Raw genomic sequence first — 21,750 nt, forward strand, 5'->3', positions numbered from 1 at the left:
GCTTGGTGGTGCATGCCTGTAATCCCAGCTACTCAGGAGGCTGAGGCAGGAGAATCACTTGAACCTGGGAGGTGGAGGTTGCGGTGAGCCGAGATCACGTCATTGCACTCCAGCCTGGGCAGCAAGAGCGAAACTCTGTCTCAAAAAAAAAAAAAAAAAAAAAAGAGAGAGAGAAAGAAGAGGAGGGAGGGAGGGAGAAGTTATAAGGGCAGGAAGGGAATTGTCTAAGGTGGACAAAGTCACCCTCCAACGATTTGGGAGAACTACCGGACCCATGGAGGTTACCTTCATGTCCACCAGGTGCAGAGTAGCACAGTCCTTACCTTTGACGCTTTATCTCCTCTTCTTCGACTCTCCTGTGAATCTCTCTGATATCTATAGCCACCTGGATATTTGTCACCAACTCGGTGCCACAGAGCAGAAGTTTAGCCAATTTCTGAAAAGAGAGAGATAAGAATTTACAAAGCTAGAACACTTTGTAAATAATGTATAAAGTCTGAAACATTTTTGCACAACTGTCCACAGCTTCTATCCATTCAAGCAGGAAGCAGCAACTACCTTAAGACTTTTAAGAGTAGCCTCTGTGTAGCAACCCTTTTCTATCAGGACATTTGTGATGTGATTTTACAGCTCACAATTTAAAAGCACTCTGCAGTTCTTGGCCAGGCACAGTGGCTCATGCCTGTAGTCCCAGCACTTTGGGAGGCCAAGGTGGATGAATCATTTGAGGTCAGGAGTTCCAGACCAGCTTGGCCAACATGGTGAAACCCCATCTCTACTAAAAATTCAAAAATTAGCCAGGCATGGTGGCGGGTGCCTGTAATCCCAGCTACTTGGCAGGCTGAGGCAGGAGAATCATTTGAACCTGGGAGGCAGAAGTTACAGTGAGCCAAGGTCACGCCGCTACACTCCAGCCTGAGCAACAAAGTGAGACCCTATCTCAGAAAAAAAAAAAAAAAGAAGAAAAAGAAAGAAAAAAGAAAAAGAGAAAGAAAAGTCCAGTATCCAGTCATAATATGATGAGGCCTGGAGAAAAGCCACTGCGTTTGGCTAGAAGGGCATCATTAGTATCCTACTGTGGTAAGTTTTTGTCCAATCCTGGGCAAAATAAAAAATTTTTAAAAAAGCACTCTGCAGTTCTCAATGTACTTTATTTATTCACTGTAGAGAAGGCACCAGCCAACTTTTATACCAGCAGATATTGTACATTCATCTCAGCCTTTTCCCCAGCAGATCTCCAAGTGACTGACACTGCCGGGAGCCTTTCGAAGAACCTCAGTTGGGGAGGTGAGGCAGGTAATGACAGTGAGGCAGATAATGACAGTGAGGCAGATAATGACAGTGAGGCAGGTAATGACAGCTGTGCTCCCATGTCCATTTCTCCCTCTCCTTTTAGTAACAGAACACTCATATTTTTGCTGGGATGTGGCTTCCCAAAATAGGTACCTTTCCCAGCCTCCCTTGCACCTAGAATACTATCTGATCAGTGACACAGGAGAAGTGATGTGTGCCACTTCTGAATTGTGACTTTAAGGGAAAAAGGTGTACCCTCTGCTGCCCCACTTCTGCCCCTTCTCCCAGGCTGGCATGTGGGGCTCAAGTAAAAGGTGATGAGCAGATAAAGGCAACTCAAGCAATGGCAGAGGGAGCTGAGGTCCCATCATCAAGCAGACCCCATCCATGTGAGCCCTGGACTACTTATACTCAGAACTGCTGAGACAGAGAAACAAGCTTCTGTCCTGCTGCAGCTAATGATATGTGGAGTCTTTCGTTACATGGATTCTAAGGCAGGAAAAGATTGTAGCTGGCTGCACTGCTGTCTCCTTAATGGGCTCAGGGATTTTGTAATTGGTGCCATCCTTCTAAATCCCTCTTCGTAAATTCCATCTCCAGTATCTTCACTCCTAGCCTTGTTGTGATGTTATTCAAGATGATAAATCCTCTCAACAAAAAGTTCAAGTATCCTTAGGTTATGCCTAAGTTTTTTCAAGTCTTTTTGGAACTTATAAACTCTCCAACTCTCAAATAATTTTTAAACTAGGAACCTATAAAACTTCTACACCAAGGAGTCACAGAAATGACCAGAGACTTCACTTGATCTCACTATTATATGAAAAATTTGAAATGTAGTTTCATTGAATACAGAACAGAGCTTTAACCCAGATATCCAGGGCACTCTAGATTTTTTGTTAATGCCTGCAGTTTTATCACTTGTACCAAATGGTTTTACGTGCATAAGGAAGTAATGGCTTTCCTGCAGTTTGGGGTTATTTTCTAGTTTCTACTCAATGTGAACATCAGAGAGTTCTGTATAAGTACCATGTGCTAACCAATTACTGGAGTTCCAGAAATTTCTGAATCAAGTATTTAAGACTCAAAGTAAAATTAAAAATCCAAATGTCAGCCACCAACAGACCAAAATGCCCCTCACCTTTATGAGATCCAGGGAAAGCATTTAAATGGAGGTCCACATACCATATGTCTAAATATTTTTAAATTATAGTATCATGTAAAAATTGTTAAATAAAACATTCAGCCGGGCATGTTGGCTCACACCTGTAATCCCAGCAATTTGGGAGGCCAACACGGGCGGTTCACCTGAGGCCAGGAGTTCAAGACCAGCCTGAACAACATGGTGAAACCCCGTCTCTACTAAAAATATAAAACTTAGCCAGGCATGGTGGTGCATGCCTATAATCCCAGCTACTTGGGAGGCTGAGGCAGGGGAATCGCGTGAACCCAGGAGGTGGAGGTTGCAGTGAGCTGAGATCATGCCACTGTACTCCAGCCTAGGTGACAGAGTGAGACTCTGTCTCAAAATATATATATAATATAATATATATAATATATAATGTTGTATATATAATATATAATATGCTTTATATATAATATATATTATATATACTATACAATATATTATATATTATGTATATAAGTATAAATATATAAATTATACATAATATATAAAAATATAATTTATATTATATATAAATTAAATATAATTTATATTATATATAAATTAAATATAATTTATATTATATATAAATTAAATATAATTTATATTATATATAAATTAAATATAATTTATATTATATATAAATTAAATTTAATTTATATTATATATAAATTAAATATAATTTATAATATATTGTATATTATTAATATATAGTATATATTTAAAATATATTTTATATATATCCTCCTATCACAATATCTTTATGACAATTTAAAAGTCCTAGTTTGAATTCAGACACACCTCAGAGTTCTACTGATAACTGGGTGGCTAAGGAAGAGCCTGCCTCTGGCCACAGCTCCCAGCCCACCCCCAGCTCTGTCCTGCAGGCATGTGGATTTCCCCAACTGCACATCCAAGCTCCATCTATACCCTGTGGCCATCTATCAGCCCCAGGGGTTGCGTAACATTGGCCTCATCTGCCCTGAGCAGGACAGACTCTGGGAAGAGGCACGTATAGGTTGAAGGTGGGCTCAAAGTCATTTGGACGGGGAATTTTGGCTCCCATCGGACTCAGTAATCTAGAGGGGACAATGGGGGTTTGAAGGGACATGGACAAGTCTACTTGAGGGGGTGTATCCGCAGGAAATCCAGAGCAGAACCTGGAACCCCATCGTCACCACTTTTTTTAATGAGCTGGAGCATCCAACTAATGCAATAAGGGCAGAAAAAAAATAGAAGATATAAAATTAGACAGGAAGAAATAAAACTCATTATTTTCAGATGATATGATTATAGATGTAAAAAAATATTCAAAAGAAGCCACAGGTAACTATTAGAATTAACAAGTGAATTTGGCAAGGTCACCAGATACCAAGTCAATGTATTAAAATCAACTGTACATTTATATACTACCACGAACCATTATAACCTGAACAAAAAGTACAAAACATTGCTGAGCCAAATTAAAGAATACCTCCCATGGATTATAAGGTCTATTCAATCAATTGAAATTCCAGCAGGTTTTTTGGTAGAAATTGACAAGCTGATTCTAAAATGTATATGGAAATACAAAGGGTCAAGAATAGCCAAGACAAGGCTGGGCGCAGTGGCTCATGCCTGTAATCCCAGCACTTTGGGAAGCTGAGGCAGGAGGATTACCTGAGGCCAAGAGTTGGAGACCAACCTGGCCAACATGGTGAAATCCCGTCTCCAGTAAGAATACAAAAATTAGCTAGGTATGGTGGCACATGCCTGTAATCTCAGCTACTCAGAAGGCTGAGGCATGAGAATGACTTGAACCCAGGAGGCGGCGGTTGCAGTGAGCCAAGATTGTGCCACTGCACCCCAGCCTGGATGACAGAACTAGGCTGTTTCGGAAGAAAAAAAAAAAAAAAAAAAAAAGAATAGCCAAGTAGCCAAGACAATCTGGAAGAACACAGTTAGAGAACTTACCTTACCAGACATCAAGAACTGTCATAAAGCTACAGTAATTAAAACTGAGTGGAATTGGCACAGAGCTGGTGATATAGTTTGGATATAGTTTCGATCTTTTGTCCCTGCCCAAGTCTTATGTTGAATTTTAATCCCCAGAGTTGGAGGTGGAGCCTGGTGGGAAATGATTGGATCATGGGGATGGATTCCTCATAGTTTAGCACCATCCTCTTGGTGTTGTTCTCATGATAGTGACTGAGTTCTCGCGAGATCTGGCTGTTGTAAAGTGTGTGGCACCTCCTTGCACTCTCTCTCTCACTCCTGCTCCTGCCATGTGAGATGCCTGCTTCCCCTTTGCCTTCTGCCATGATTAGAAGCTTCCTGAGGCCTCCTCAGAAGCAGAAGTCACTATGCTTCTTGTACAGCCTGCAGAACCATGAGCCAATTAAACCTCCTTATAAATTATCCAGTCTCAAGTATTTCTTTATAGCAATGTGAGAATGAACTAATACAGACAGACATATAGATACCAAAAAAGAGAATGGACAATGTAGAAACGAACTCACACATACATGGTCACCTGATTCACAACAAAGGTGCACAACAATGCAGTGGGGAAAGGATGATCTTTTCAGTAAACGGTGCTGGGTCAACTAAAAATCTACATAGAAAACAATGAACCTGGAACCCTACCCTTACACGACAGACAGAAATCAATTCCAGATAGGTCATAGGCCAAAATGTAAATGATAGAATTATAGAGCTTCTAGAAGAAACGATAGAAGACTATCTTCATAAATATGAAGTAGACAAAGGTTAAACAGGACACAAAAATAATGACCACTAAAAACATGGTAAGGCCGGGCATGGTGGCTCACGCTTGTAATCTCAGCACTTTGGGAGGCTGAGGCAGGCAGATCACTGGGTCAAGAGATCGAGACCATCCTGGCCAACATGGTGAAACCCCTGTCTCTACTAAAAATATTGCACCACTGCACTCCAGCCTGGTGACAGAGCAAGACTCCATCTCAAAAAAGAAAAAAAATGATAAACTGCAGGGTCAAGGGTGGGGCCCAGCCTGCCCAGATCTTAGGTCAGAACTAATAATCAATACCTTAATCTTGAGGAAGGGAGCATTTTTGTGTATATTTCTCCTTGACGCCAAGGCTCTTCACTACTTAAGTCCTAAATGAAAGGAAACTTCAAAACCTGCTAATGAAAACAATATTATCTCTTTGGTTTTACACCTAACTAAGGAGTGCTCGGGGTGAACTGTATATCAGCATTTTAAAAAATCTAATATCCTTTTGTCCTACACAGAAATGCTCAGAGATCACTGACTTTTTTTTTTTTTTTTTTTTTTTGAAAGAGAAAGAGTCTCCCTCTGTCACCCAGGCTAGAGTGCAGTGGCCTGATCTCAGATCACTGCAACCTCCACCTCGTGGGTTCAAGGAATCCTCCTGCCTCAGCCTCCTAAGTAGGGGGGACCCCAGGCGTGTGCCACCAGGCCCAGCCAACTTCTGTATTTTTAGTAGAGACGAGGTTTCACCATGTTGGCCAGGCTGGTCTTGAACTCCTGACCTCAGGTGATCCGCTCGCCTCGGCCTCCCAAAGTCCTGGGATCATAGACGTGAGCCACCGCGCCCGGCTGAGCTCACTGACTTTTAAATGAAGAGAACGAAGTACAAAAAAGTGACATGAATCATCTACTCCGCAGTAGGTAAAAGATCAGGAACAAAAACCCACATCAGTCCAGTATCCTTTCCACAGTAAAATATCTTATCCCTAACACAGTATGAGATATTCAGTGATCTCTCTATACCTCTATGCTCTATAATCATATTCAGCAACCTGAATAATTTTTCTCACCAGAAATGATCTCTCCTCTGCTCTTAAAAGTCCCACCTATATTTCTAAGACAACTCAAATCCCACTTTCTCCATCGAACTTTCCCTGACCAGGCCAGCTTGGTGAGTTCCTCTCCATATCTGAGTTCACACGGTATCACCATTTTTGCCTTTCACTTAACATTGATTAAATGCAGCATTTTGCCAGTTCTGGTCTGCTGTTTTGAGCTGCTGTTTATCCCTCAGCATCCCAGGAGCTGTTTCATCGCCATGGAGGGTAATCAATGATTTTCTTTTTTGTGTCTACTGAGTACAAGCTACGCACTACCCCACGGCTACAAAAAGAGGCTCTCATTCTCACAGTACATACAGTTTCACTGGGGCACTGCAGGCACACACATCTGAAAAGTCATATGCAGCAGAAAGCTATCTAAAATGAAAAGAATAGCACAGACAGGAAGTATTCAATGTGTGGAGAAAGGGAGCTCAGGCTGGGCTGAGGAAGAATCCAAGGAGGATTTGGGTCTTGAGATGGTTGTTGAAAATGGGAAAGTGGCCAGATGAGAGGAGAGAAGAAGAGGAGAATAGAGGGGCCTGGCATTCCAGATGATCAAAGGCACAGAGCAGAAATGAACAAAACCCCACTGGAGGGGAGTGAGTGGATCCGCCTCACCAAAGTGGAAGGCCCGAATTAGGTAACAAACAGGAGATATGTTTGGAAAGTGAAGATAGGAAAAGACTACCAAAGGCCTTGAGTGCCCAAGCTAAAACATCTGGACTTTATCCTATGAAGAGTGAATACCATTAAAAGTGCATGAGCAGAGAAGAGACAGCGTAAATATAAGAAACTGTCATCTGAAAGCTCACTCCTAGAGAGCTCTCAAATGGGAAAGATTCTATTCAGTTCTGCCTAGAGACAGCAACATGGACCACATGATTTCTTCCAGTCTAAATGTGAAAACCATGATGTCACACCCAGCTCACTGGTCTTCCAGAGCCATCTGCCAACCAGTTCATACCAATCGGCTTTCTTCTTTCTGTTTGTAGCTCTTGCTTTGATCCTCCTCACTCTCCTTCTTCCCATCTAAATATTCTCCAAGTGCTTCCCTGTGATGGAAAAAAGCAGAGAAAATGAAGTTATTTCTAGTACTTAAATTCTATATTTAAAGGTTTTGGCCTGGCACAGTGGCTCATGCCTGTAATCCCAACAGTTTGGGAGACCAAGACAGGAGGATGGCTTAAGTCCAGGAGTTCAAGATCAGCATGGCCAACATAGCAAGACCCCCATCTCTATTTATGTAAAACAATAATAATAATAATAATAATAATAATGGTTCCATTGTACTTCATATATAAATATATATTCCATATGGATTAAAATTTAAATATTGGCCAGGTGCAGTGGCTCACACCTGTAATCCCAGCGCTTTGGGAGGCCAAGGCAGAAGGACTGCTTTAAATCAGGAGTTTGAGACCAGCCTGGGCAACATAGAGAGACACTATCTCTATCATTTAAAAAACTTAAATATTAAAAAAACTACAATCATAAAAACACTAGAAGTAAATACAGGAGAATATCTATATAATCCTAGCATAGAAAACCCATCTTTGAATAAGACCAAAGTCAGAAAATAAAAAGATTAAAAGATTTTACTTTCTAAAATTTAGAAATTTTATCCTTGAAAGTCAAGGGATAAACTGATAAAAGATAGTTGACAAAATTTTACTATCCATAAAATAGGAAGGGCTCCTTCAAATCAATAAACAAAAGACAAAATACCAAAGAGAAAAACTGGCAGAGGATATGAACAGGCAGTTTCCCAAAGAAATACAAATGGCAAATAGGCATTTGAAAATATGGTCAGCTTCACATATAATCAGAGAAACCAAAACCCTGTGAGGTGTCATTACTCTATTATGAGACTAAAAAAGATTTTAAGGGTTGACAGTATCAGGTGGGAGCCCAGCTTTCCACACTCCATGGGTGGGAATGTAAAGTATAACAACGTGTCTAAAAGGCAATTCGGCAAGATTTGTCAAAAGCTTAAATGTGCCTTCCCTCTGACCCAACAATCCTATCTTTAGGAATTTTTTACAGAAAGCCTTTACAAGTACATAAATAAATATGCACGAGAAAGATGATTGTAGCACTGACAATACTCGTAAGACCATGGAAACATTCTACATACATATTAATAGCTGACTAATTAAGAGGAAACAATATTTCAAAAATACTTTGTAGCCTACAAAGAGAATGATGTAATACCTAGCAGCAGGGAAAGATGTCCACAGCAGTTAAGTAAAGGGAGCCAGTTTTAGAACAATATGTAGACTATAATACACATTTTCTTTTTAAAACAGGCTTGGCTGGGCGCGATGGCTCACGCTTGTAATCCCAGCACTTTGGGAGGCCGAGGCGGGTGGATCGCGAGGTCAGGAGATCGAGACCATCCTGGCTAACACGGTGAAACCCCGTCTCTACTAAAAACACAAAAAATTAGCCGGGCGTGGTGGTGGGCGCCTGTAGTCCCAGCTACTCGGGAGGCTGAGGCAGGAGAATGGCGTAAACCCGGGAGGCGGAGCTTGCAGTGAGCCGAGCCGAGATAGCGCCACTGCACTCCAGCCTGGGCGGGAGATCGAGACTCCGTCTCAAAACAAAACAAAACAAAACAAAACAAAACAAAAAACAGGCTTATATGTGCACAGGACATTTTCTGGAAGTATATATGACAAACGAATAACAGCAATTACTTAAAGAACAGGAATTAAATTACTGAGAGGTTCTATTTTCTATATTTTTGTATTGCATGAATTTTCTAAATAGTGCATGTGTGTGTGCTTGTCTGTGTGTGTGAATCAGAAAATGAGACTAAAGGGGCGGTGGCGAGATAAAGTTCCAGATTATAGACTTCTTCAGAGGAGGCATGGAGGAGTGACCTCACCAACCCCCACACCACTTACATCATCAAGACCCTGCTCTCTCCTCTGGCACAGAGTGGCCATAAGGGCTACCAGCACTGCCTTAGGAAAAATGAAACCTCAACATGACACAGCAGGTTTGTTTTTTTGTTTGGTTTCGTTTCGTTTTTTGAGACGGAGTTTCGCTCTTGTTGCCCAGGCTGGAGTGCAATGGCGCGATCTCGGCTCACTGCAACCTCTGCCTCCTGGGTTCCAGCAATTCTCCTGCCTCAGCCTAGCAGATCTCTTTATCTCATTCTTTCTTGACTTTTTCTAACTCTGACTTCCATCTCTACTCCCTTTGTTCAAAGTCCAGGACAATCCTACCTAGTGTAACACTATTTTGGAGATACAGAACTGAGTTACCATCCTCCACTCCCAATCTAACCAAAACCCCTTGTTTTTTTCTTGTCATTTCATTGGCTTCCCTATTCTTATTGAACATGCTCTTTGTTTTCTTACCAAGTAAACTAATTGTTCCATTTTACTCAGGTCTTCAGCTATTGCCAGGCTTATCATGTTCCCATCACCACTCAGAAAATTCCCTTGACTTTCTACTTTGACCACCAATTAATGACCAACTCTATTTAAATAATCCCTTCCAAGTGCTTTCTGGATCAAAGATCAGTGCTTCAGAAACAAACAAACAACAACAACAAAAACAAAACTATGCAGTCCAGATATGCTATATATATATTTGTTTTTTTTTAAAGACAGAGTCTTGCTCTGTCCCCAGGCTGCAGTGCAGTGGAGCCATCTCGGCTCACTGCAACCTCCGCCACCCAGGTTCAAGTAATTCTGCTGACTCAGTCTCCCGAGTAGGTGGGACAACAAACACGCACCACCATACCCAGCTAACTTTTGTATTTCTAGTAAAGATGAGGTTTCACCATGTTGGCCAGTCTGCAGATATGCTATAAATTCTTATTAACTACTATTAACTTAAATCTCATCACTGTCTTTTATGCATCATTTTTTACTGCTTAGCACTGTACTGTCCAATATGGTAGCCAATAACCACATGTGGCTATAAAGCACTTGAAATGTGCCTGCTGCAAATTGAAATGCGCTATGAGTGTAAAATACACTCTAGATGGATTTTGAAGACTTTGAACAAAAAATATTTGCAATATATCTCATCAGTATGATTTACACTGATTGCATATTAAAATAATACTTTTATATATTGGGTTAAATAAATTATTAATTTCACCTGTTCTGTTTTTACCACTTTCAACGTGGTTACTAGAAAACTTGAAATGACATATGTGGCTGATACTGTATTTCTGTTTTTCAGCAGTGTAGAACTAGTATGTTCTCCAAAGGAACTGTTTCAGACTTCTGTCTATTCAGATTTGAGCTCCCTCCCTCCTGGGGGCTGAGTCCTCTTTTGGGAAGCTGTTTCCTCCCCACCGCCCCATGTTTGTGGTCTAAATGGGAGCTGCCATCTTGAATACTCTACTTCCTGACCAATTCTCAGGATTTAAAAAAATTGGAACTTGGTTGATTGTCTACCTGGGTTTAGAGTTCTAGGTTGGAAATAACTTTCCTTCACTGCTTCCTTCCAGTGTTGCTAACTGAGAAACCTGAAGTCATTCTGTCTTTACGCCTTTCTTTGTATGTGACCATGTTTTTGTTTTTTATATGTGACCATTTTTTTTGTTTTGTTGTGTTGTGTTTTGTTTTGTTTCACTCTGGAAGCTCGTAGGCCCTTTCTCTTTATTCTCAGTGTTCTGAACTTTCTCAATGGTGTGCCTTAGGGTGGGTCTATTTTCATCCATTGTGCTAGACATTTCAATCAGGAACCTCATGATCTTCAGGTCTGAGACATGTTCTTGAATTCTTTCCATGATAATATGCTCCCTGCTCCATTCTTTCTGGATCTAGAAAAGTGATAATATCTTCTAATTTAAAAAAAAATTTTTTCTCTGGCTGGGTGCAGTGGCTCACGCCTGTAATCCCAGCACTTTGGGAGGCCGAGGCGGGTGGATCACCTGAGGTAAAGAGTTCGAGACCAGCCTGGCCAACATGGTGAAACCCTGTCTCTACTAAAAATACAAAAATTAGCTGGGCGTAGTGGCAGGCGTCTGTAATCCCAGCTATTTGGGAGGCCAAGGCAGGAGAATTGCTTGAACCCAGGAGGCAGAGGTTGCAGTGAGCAGAGATCATGCCATTGCACTCCAGCCTGGGCAACAAGAGTGAAACTCCATATCAAAAATAATAATAATAATAATAATAATATTTTCTCTATAAGTTTCTGCGTTTTTTCTTTGCACTCTATTTTCTAGGTGATTTCATCATCTTTATTTTTCCAACCCTTCTAATGTTTTCTATTTCTATAATATTTTTTATTTTTAAGAGCTCTATTTTTTTTCTCTGAACACTCCTTTTAGTAGCATTCTATTCTTGTTTCGTGGTTGCCATATCATCTCTTTTTTCTTTGAGGTTCTTTTTTTTCCCTCTTTTTCCCCCAAAGACTTCAAAACTATCTCTGAGGATCTGAATGATCATCTTTTTGTGGTATTCTTGTTTTTTTCTCCCCACATAGTCTTAATGTCCTCTTAGGTGCTTCTTTCTCTTTGTTAATTTTCATATCTACCATTCATGTTAAAGACTTTCCTCAGATGCATAGAAATCCTCAGTTACTGACTCATGACAAGAACTAAAAAGCCTATGAAAAAATTAAAACATGGGTTAAAAATAAATAAACACTGTTTTACGTGGAAAAAATCAAGCTAATGATAAAACAACTCTTATGAGGTAGCTTTTAAAGCTGTTTTCACTTATATCATGTAATTTTAGAACTTTGAGTTCCATTATTCTAGTTGTTGCTGAATGTGTCTATTGCTCTTCTTTTCAAAATGTTCTCCAAATTCTTGCCTGTCTTGTCTGAGATGTACCAAAGACCTAAAGCTATAAGTATAATGGTAACTTCCATGAAAACTTGGGAAAAGGATACTAATACTACCAATTTTACATGTCACCATCTTCACAGTAGCTACCTAGTTGTTGTTAAAGAAAGAGCTGCCATTAAAAAAAAAAAAACTACATAAAGGATGGTTTGTTTTGGTTATGTGTACATAAACACACCTGATTATACGGAATCCAAGAATTTAGAGAAAATAAGGACAAATTAGTATCATTTCAATCTAAGTCCCTAGCCATTTGGAAGCTTGTAATATGGTGTCAGGATAAAGCAGAAAAAATAAATTTTAATAGTGTGACAAATAAAAATTTAAACATTAAAAACAAGCTGATGGGGCTGGGCACAGTGGCTCATGCCTATAATCCCAGCACTATGGGAGGCCAAGGCAGGAGGACCACTTGACCCAGGAGTTTAAGACTAGCCTGGGCAACATAGCAGGACCCCATCTCTAAAAAAAAAAAAAAAATTAGCCGGGCATGGTGGCCTGCACCTGTAGTGCCAGACACTCAGGAGGCTGAGGCAGGAGGACTGCTTGAGCCCAGGATTCAAGGTTATAGTAAGCTATGATCAAACCACTGCACTCCAGCCTGGGCAATGGAGTGAGACTCTGTTGCTTAAAAAATAAATAAATAAATAATAAAAATAATTTTTTTTAAAGCTGATGGGAGCTGTGAGTACAAGGGTGTGCCTTAACAACTGTGCATGTCAGCGTGGGCTGATTTAATCGGGCTGCTTTGTGAGCAAACCCGATGTTAGTGTCTTTATTATTTTTATTTTATTTTATTTTATTTTTGAGACAGAGTCTCCCTCTGTCACCCAGGCTGGAGTGTAGTGGCACGATCTCGGCTCACTGCAACCTCCGCCTCCCAGGTTCAAGCAATTCTCGTGCCTCAGCCTCCCAAGTAGCTAGGATTACAGGCATGCACCACCACGCCGCTAATTTTCATATTTTTAGTAGGGACGGGGTTTTACCATGTTGGCCAGGCTGGTCTCAAACTCCTGACCTCAGGTTATCCACCCCTCTTGGCCTCCCAAAGTGCTGGATTACAGGCGTGAGCCACTGTGCCCAGACCAACATTAGTGTCTTTAAATCCTTCTTTTGGAGCTGGTCGGATTCCACAGAGAAACTTCTCCAGCCTCCTGCCTGGAATATGAAGGCCGAAGTGCCAGCATTCCAGGAACTGGTGAGAGGAGAGCTGGAAGGTCCTGGCATCCACTGTGCATATTTTCCCTGAATCCCCTTATTTTCCATGAAGTATCCTTGCCTCGCCTCTGTCTAGCATCCCCCAAGCCCTAGATCCTCCGCTTGACTTTCTCCAAACCTCCAATCTTCTGTGCAAAGAGAGAGAAAGGTTCTAGGCATCTACCTATTAATTTTCCAATCGGTTGTCCTTATTTTGGTTCCCTTTGTCACCTCCACTTCCAGATGTCAACTGAAAAAGAGTCAGAATCCACAAAATCAAAAGAGAACTTTATTTCTAAAGGACACAACCTGCAGGCAGGAAGCAAGCTTTCAACTGAGACTGAGAAGCAGGCTTTGAAGGGGAGAAAATAAGGCAGATATTTCTGCTAGGTGAGGAGGTAGGAAATGCATATTCTACAGGATATAGGAGAAGGTTGTGAATATTTACGGAGAAAACTCATTACGCACGTGCATTAGGCTTACATGTGCACGGAACATACAACAATATGCTACTCATGTTCACTTTGGGGTGGAGATTTAACATTTAAATGTACTACAATTGGGTCACAAATGCAAAAAGGTGATGCTTAGGGCACAAGTCCAGGATCTGTGCAGTCTCAGGGAACCGGTCCAAACTGGCCTGAAGTTGGCAGTCGTCCAGGAACAGGTCTCTGTGGTCCAGGGCTGTTGTCAGGTTGGAACCATAAACATGAGGAGGAGGGTGCCGGGTGGTCGGACGAAGTAAGCCAAGGAGTCTTCTGGCCTTTTGTCGTCTTCAGGTCAGCCTTTGATAAGACCTCATAATAATTAGTAAAGGGACGGGGGTAGCAGGAAGTGGACATGTCCAGTCTCCTGTCACAGCTAAGGGCTAAGAACTTTGAGGTCTCTCGGCCACAGAGGTCCTGTCACTCCATTGGAAGGGCCATAGGATTTTTTAAATCCTCACGGAGGAATATGATATGCCATCAGTCTCCTAGTCTTTGGGGATTTAGTGCAGAGTAAATCAAGGAGGTTCTCAGCTTTCTTCACTATCAGCTTATTTTTCCATCTTCTTGAATCTGCTCACCCATTTACCATCTATCTTGTGCTTCCCAGCATCCACAATTTCATTGCTGTTGAGTCCTCCTGATCTTGACTTTGTGGATTTGCGTCTTTTTTACTTAATCCCCTTAAATATCATTTTAATGGAGTTAAAATGATAGAGATCTAAGGTAGATGTATGTGTTCCATCTCGCATCTTTACCCAGAAGTGACATCTCCCGGCTGGGTGTGGTGGCTCACACCTATAATCCCAGCACTTTTCGAGGCTAAGGTGGCAGGATCACTTGAGCTCTGGAGTTCAAGACCAGTCTGGGCAACATGGTGAAACCCCATCTCTACCAAAAATACAAAAAATTAGCGGGGTATGGTGGTGTGCACCTGTGGTCCCAGCTACTCGAGAGGCTGGGGTGGGGGGGATCACTTGAGTCTAGCTGGTGGAAGTTGCAGTGAGCCAAGGTCACACCACTGCATTCCAACCCGGGTGACAGAGTGAGACCCTGTCTCAAAAAAAAAAGGAAAGCGACATCTCCCAGAAATGTCAAACCTAAACTAAGACACCAGAGATTGGGAGTATCAGGGCCATTAGCACATTATTCCTATTCTTTTTGGTTTTTTTGAGAAGGAGTCTCATTCTGTCATCCAGGCTGGAGTACAGTGGCTCGATCTTGGCTCACTGTAACCTCCACCTCCTGGTGTTCAAGCAATTCTCATGCCTTAGTCTCCTGAGTAGCTGGGATTACAGGAGTGTGCCACCACGCCAGGCTAATTTTTTGTCTTTTTAGTAGAGACAGGGGTTTCACTATGTTGGCCAGGCTGGTCTCGAACTCCTGGCCTCAAGTGATCCACCCACCTCAGCCTCCCAAACTGCTGGGATTATAGGCGTGAGCCACCACACCCGGCTGTATTCTTTATATGACATTTAATTCTGTTAACTTTCACCTTAACATTACACCTCATGACATAAGAAGGCCCAGGCAGCAACAGCAGTGGGTATCACAGGCAACCGAGGGGTGGGTGCACTGCCTATAGGTAAAGTAAAAACAATACAAGTGCTTTTTATTATCACATGTGCCAGCAATTCGAAACAATGTCAGTAGTAAAATATTCCTTTCTGAAAAAGCTCTTGTCAATCTAAGTTCTGATCCATTGCTGCAATTACTGTTGGCTATTAATAATATATATGTAAGCTTCAATATAACATATTTTAATCTCCTTTCCTTTAATTAACAGAGAAGTTAATTCAGGGAGCTTCCAGGCTCGCACAGACTCAGCTGCATGCATTTGTTTTGAGAGCACATTGAAATGGTACAGAATGGTCCCAGCTCACTTACGCACAATGCGCGGCCCCAACCACTAATAAAGAATAGAGGCAGGGCGCAGTGGCTCACGCCTGTAATCCCAGCACTTTGGGAGGCTGAGGCAGGTGGATTGCCTGAGGCCAGGAGTTCGAGACTAGCCTGGCCAACATGGTGAAACCCCGTCTCTCCTAAAAATAAAAAATTAGCTGGGTGTGGTGGCAGCTGCCTGTAATCCCAGTTACTCGGGAGGCTGAGCCAGGAGAATCACTTGAACCTGGGAGGTGGAGATTGCAGTGAGCCAAGACTGCGCCACTGCATTCCTGCCTGCATAGACAGAGTGAGACTCGGCCTCAAAAAAAAAAAAAAAAAAAAAAAAGATATAGCCTTTAAAAAAAAAAAACAAGACCACCATACCATTATCATAGCCAAAAAATTCCTTAATATAATTGAATGCCCAGTACAACTCTTTACATTGACAGCTCTTTCTCACCCTCACTGACCACCTACCTTCAGGTGCCACATCTATTATTCTTCATATTTGCTCATTGCTTGTTTCCGTTAGGATTCTTTTCAAAATGTATAATTATGTTATTTGTTTACTTGTTTAGTTGCACTTTATTTTTTCCCATCTCCCTCATTAGAATATAAGCTTCCTGAGAACAGAGATTATATTTGCCTTGTTTATCATAGAATCCCCAGCACAACTGCCAAGGTCAGAGTAGCAGACAAGGGCTTGATCCACAGAGAGTTTTAAAGATGGCTTACAAAATATGGCATCATTTGGTGCAAAACGAAAGGGCAGCCAACAAGAATACAACTCATAGGTGCTCACCAAAGAAAGCAGCAAAGGATAAATAGGCTAAGGGTGCACGCTGGTAAAGATTCATGCTCCCTTGCCCAATTCCTGAACCTAAGCCAGTGTTCAGACCCAGAATCTATTGACTGAAGAGGCAGCAGGGTCCCCACAAGGAAGGATCTGGAACACAACGGCAAATATATACTGTAATGATTCCCCCAGTTCTTCCCCAAAGGGGCCTAGGGTCATCTACTCAGGAGGGCTGCACAATAAGGAAAGAGGATACCCAGAAATGTTTAGGATTAGAACAGGGTCTGAGTTACCATTGACACCCAGAGACCCAAAGCATGCTCCCACCCACTTAGAGTGAGGACATAGGGGAGGCAAAGTCCTACTTACAGAGGGTCTGCCAGGTCTGTGGACTCAGCCAGCAATCATGTCTCTAATGGCCAAAAGTATAATTGGGACCTACATACTTAGAAGTTTGAAAAACTCCACTCCTTGGCCTATAAATAGAGCTACCATAGTGGGGAAGGCCAAAAGGACATCTCTGAAACTGCACCTCAGTACACAAAAAACAATATTGCCACCCAGGGGTGTTGGTGGGGATTAGTGCCACCCTGAAGTATCTCAACGATGCAGGAATGGTGATCCCTATTGAATCTCCTTTTAATTCATGGGTCTGGCACCTGCAGAAACTGGATCCTAGAAAGTGACTGTCAACTACCAGAAGCTCCACAGGTAGCACTCCTGAACACAGCATCTATGCAAGTGTGGTAAGCTTCACTAGAGCAAATTTGTACAGCCTCAGGCACAGTATGTGCGGCTACTGATTGGGCCGAATGCATGCTTTTCTACCTCAATCAGGAAAAATAATCAGGAAGTTCACATTTACATGGAACAGACAATGATATACACTCGCAAGTCCTTCACACTCACAGGACCATGGTAATTCTCCTGATCTCTGTCATAATATATTCTGAATATATCAGGGACATCTGGATATCCCAGAGAACATCACAATGATCCATTACTTCAGCACTGGCAAACTATGGCCTGTGGGACAGATCCAGTCCACCACCTGTTTTTGTATGGCTTCCAGGCAAATAATGATTTTTACAATTTTTTTTTTTTTTGAGACAGAGTCTCGCTCTGTCGCCCAGGCTGGAGTGCAATGGCATGATCTCAGCTCACTGCAACCTCCGCCTCCTGGGTTCAAGCGATTCTCCTGCCTCAGTCTCCTGAGTAGCTGGGATTACAGGCGCGCGCCACCATGCCTGGCTAATTTTTGTATTTTTAATAGAGACAGGGTTTCACCATGTTGGTCAGGCTGGTCTCAAACTCCTGACCTCATGATCCCGCCCGCCTCAGCCTCCCAAAGTTTTGGGATTACAGGCATGAGCCACTGAGCCCGGCCCAATTTTTTTTTTTTTTTTTTTTTGAGATGGAGTTTTGTGCTTGTCACCCAGGCTGGAGTGCAGTGGCGCTATCTCAGCTCACTGCAACCTCTGCCTCCCAGGTTCGAGCAATTCTCCTGCCTCAGCCTCCCAAGTAGCTGAGATTACAGGTGCCTGCCACCACACCTGGCTCATTTTTGTATTTTTAGTACAGACGGGGTTTCGCCATGTTGGCCAGGCTGGTCTTGAACTCCTGACCTCAGGTGATCCTCCTGTCTTGGCCTCCCAAAGTGCTGGGATTACAGGCATGAGCTACGATTTTTTACAATTTTAAATGGTTTTTACAATTTTAAATGATTTTTACAATTCTAAATGGTTAATAAATAAATGGTTAAAAAAAAGACTAGGATGAATAAGCAGAGCACAGGGGATTTTTAGGGCAGTAAAAATATTTGGTATAATACTATACTGGTGGGCTCGTGTCACTATAAATTTATCCAAACCCATAGGATGTACAACACCAAAAAGAAACCCTAAGGTAAACAATGGAGTTCAAGTGATAACGATGCGCCAAGGTTCATATATTGTTACAAATGTGCCCTCCAGTGCAGGATGTTGACAGTAGCTGTGCATGTGTGGGGGCAGGGAGTATATGCGAATGCTGTACTTTTTGATCAGTTTTGCTGTGGTCCTAAAAACTGCTCTAAAAAATAAAGTTTATTATTATTTTTTATCAAAAGAAGGCTATTTTGTGATACATGAACAGTATATGAAATTCAAATTTCAGTGTCCATAAATAAAGCTTTATTGGAACACAGTCATGCCCATTTGTTTATGTCTTGCCTGTGGCTGCTTTTGCAATACAATGGCAGTTGAGCAGCTAGGAAAGAGGCCATATGATCCGAAAAGCCTAAAATATTTACTATTTGGCCCTTTACTGAAAGGGTTTGCCGGCCCCTGCATTACACTGATGGCCCCGCAGCAATCAGCCAGGGTGAGCGAGTGATGGAAACACACTGCAGGGCTTGGTAAGACATGTGTGCTCCAGACGGTGGGCAATCAACCCTATGAAGGCCCAGGGACTGCCATGTCATTCAAGTTTGTAGGGGTCCAGTGGTCAGTGGGATGCTGGGATAGCCTATCAAGTACAAAACAAATCTACTGCATTTTGCATCCTCTACAGAGAAGGAAACTCAATGCCTCTTAGGCCACTTTGGGTCCTAGAGACAATACATCCCGCACTTAGGAATATTATTCAGGCTGACACAAAAAGCTGCCAGCTTTGAGTGGTGCCTGGAACAAGAAAGGACCCAGGCCACAGTGTAAGCAGCCAGGCTACTTGGGCCACATGATCCAGCAGACCCTGTGGTTTGGAGGTGTCCGTAGTGGAAAAGATGCCATGTGCAGACCACAGTCGAACGCCACCACGCCCGATTAATTGTTTGATGTTTTATAGAGATGGGGTCTCTCTATGCTGCCCAGGTTGACCATCTCGAACTCCTGGGCTCAAGTGATCGGCCCGCCTCGGCCTCCCTAAGTGCTGGGATGACAGGCGCGCGCCACGGCACCGGCCCAGCGTTTTACTTTCCCATACTCTGCCTGAACCTTCCCGAAGAAATGTTTCTATTTCATCAGGAAACCAGCCCTTCTCCGGCTCCTGCTGCGCGGATCCCGCCCCGCCCGCCCCGCCCGCCCCCGCGCTCACCGCCTCCGGGCTTCTAAGCGCGCAGCGATGCGGAGGCGCCGGGCCTGGATGCGCTCCTGAGAGTTGTCGGAGTGGACCGAGGGCACGAGAATCTGGGTGGACAAGTGCTCGTCCACGTTCGGGTCCAGGGCCTCTAGGGACCCCGGCGGATTCATGGCAGGAGTCCCTGACCCCTAGGCGGCTCCCTCCGCACCACCTCCAGACCTCAGGCTGCTTGCTAGTAACAAACCGTTGCCAGGGAGAGCGGTCACCGGAGCCGCAGCCCGAGTGGTTGCGCGCGCAGCTCCCTGGGCCCAGCCTGCCGCCAGCCGCCGTTCGGGCCGAGCATCCCAGCCTCGGGCTGACGCCTCTCCCGCCCGTGGGATGTCAGGTCTGTTGTCAGGCCCACGAAGGCCCGGTTGTGTTAGCGGAGCTGTGGAGTCTCACCAGGAGACTAGAGGACTAAAGAACTGGACCAAGTTGTGGTTCATCACTTGCTGACCCTGATGATTAATTCATCTTCCATTCATTCATCAAATATTCCTCCAACTCATATTCACCAAATAAAATTGAGCCCCTACTCGATGCCAAGCGCTGTGCTTGGATACAGGATACCAACCTGCAATCAAATACTTATGAAAGAGGAAAAGTGGAATGGAGGAAAACAGTCCGTGGGAAGGGGGAGGGATAAAAGTTAGAAATGCGGAAGAACTATTAAATTCTCAACTGTCCCCAGAAAGGCGCTATCTTCTGGGCGTCTCATTGTCAACAAAAATAGTGTTCTCATTGAGAATTAAAACCTGGCGCGCTGGCTCATGCCTCAGCCTCCCAACACTTTGGGAGGCCGAGGTGGACAGATCACTTGAGGTCAGGAGTTTGAGACCAGCCTGGTGAACATGATGAAACCCCGTCTCTACTAAAAATACAAAAATTAGCTGGGTGTGGTGGTGGGCACCCGTAATCCCAGCTACTCGGGAAGCTGAGGCAGGAGAATCGCTTGAATCTGGGAGGTGGATGTTGCAGTGAGCCGAGATCGAGCCACTGCACTCCATCCTGAGCAATAGAGCAAGACTCTGTCTCAAAAAAACCCAACCAACCAACCAAACAAAAACTGGATACCATTTAACAGGGTTCTGTCCCATTAGCCCGTGGGGAATTAAGGGCACTGGATGAGCAGTGAGAAAGGGTGGGTACTAGTCCTAGCCCTGCCCTGCCACCTTGGGCAAGTCACAACTTCTTGAGGACCATTTTCTCAGCTGTTAAATGGTGCAACCCACAGACAACTGTGGGGCCAAGACGACCCGTCCTTTGTGAGTAAGAACTGCCCAGAGGCAAATGGAGTGGGTTTTTAAAATCAGTTCTTCCACGTTTGCAAGCAGTAGAGAGGTTTAGGAATGCCAAAACCATCCAACAGCTATAGAGTCTAACAGCAGCTGCCTGGATCCTTGTCTCACACCTGCCTAGGTGGTGGTGGTAGGAGCGGGGGTAGTTGCTTCTAGGCTTCAGGGCCTTCTGCCAGATCTCTGTCTCCTTTGGTTGAAACCTAAAGTATTAAACTCTCCTAGGAGCCATGATACAGCTCTGACCAAAACTCATCCAGGTCCTGGTTCATGTTTCCACTATCCGTAAGGACAGAAACAAGCATGTGTGCATGCACATTTCTATGCCTGGGAGTGGGATACCATGAGAAACTCAGGGGGAATCAGCTGTTGCACAAGAGGTAAGTGAGAGCAAAGGTACCATACAAACCCATGAAGAGTGACCAGTGAGATACTTGGCCCTGCACTGTTCTGATACCACTTCCAACATCTTTTTATATAAGAAATCTGACTCCATTTTTTGCTGCTGACATTTGGCTGCTGGCAGCTTTTAAGCAGCACTCCCTCTTTCTTCTCCACATCTGGGCAAGCTGTTAAAAAAGCCCAGGTGCTCTTTTTGGTGCTGGCAGATTTCATCTGTGTGCACAGGATACCCTCCTCCCAGCCTCACCCCTTAACCACAATAAAAGCCCCAAGCTTGTCTCCTTTCCTGGCTCTCTCTAGCCATTTTCTGACCAGCTGGGAGGCCCTCTTTGCTCCCACAGGCAGCCTCAATTATGTAATAAACCTTTTTCACTGGTGTGGGAAACACTTTCACTCACCGCTGGAAAGGGACCTCCTAGGAGGACAGTTTGCCAAAATCTATTAACTGTTTAAATTGGCATACTAGGGGAAAGGGTGGAATAGGGAGAGAT

General features: G+C 43.3%; 1 protein-coding gene across 4 annotated transcripts in view; it reads right to left on the reverse strand.

Annotated features, from left to right (window-relative positions):
- DRC1 (dynein regulatory complex subunit 1) overlaps positions 1 to 19,824 on the reverse strand; it is a 54,057-nt gene extending 34,233 nt beyond the window's left edge. The window contains exons 1-3 of one of the 4 annotated variants that reach the window (XM_054677047.2): positions 19,539 to 19,824; positions 7,254 to 7,341; positions 324 to 436 (exon numbers count right to left, since the gene is read on the reverse strand). In XM_054677047.2, coding sequence (XP_054533022.1) covers positions 324 to 436; positions 7,254 to 7,341; positions 19,539 to 19,693 — 356 coding nt within the window. In that variant the 5' untranslated portion in view covers positions 19,694 to 19,824. 4 annotated transcript variants of the gene reach the window in all.
- Between the last annotated feature and the right edge of the window lie 1,926 nt (positions 19,825 to 21,750).

This window comes from Pan troglodytes, chromosome 12, assembly GCF_028858775.2.
Source record: "Pan troglodytes isolate AG18354 chromosome 12, NHGRI_mPanTro3-v2.0_pri, whole genome shotgun sequence".
Taxonomy (NCBI): Eukaryota; Metazoa; Chordata; class Mammalia; order Primates; family Hominidae; genus Pan; species Pan troglodytes.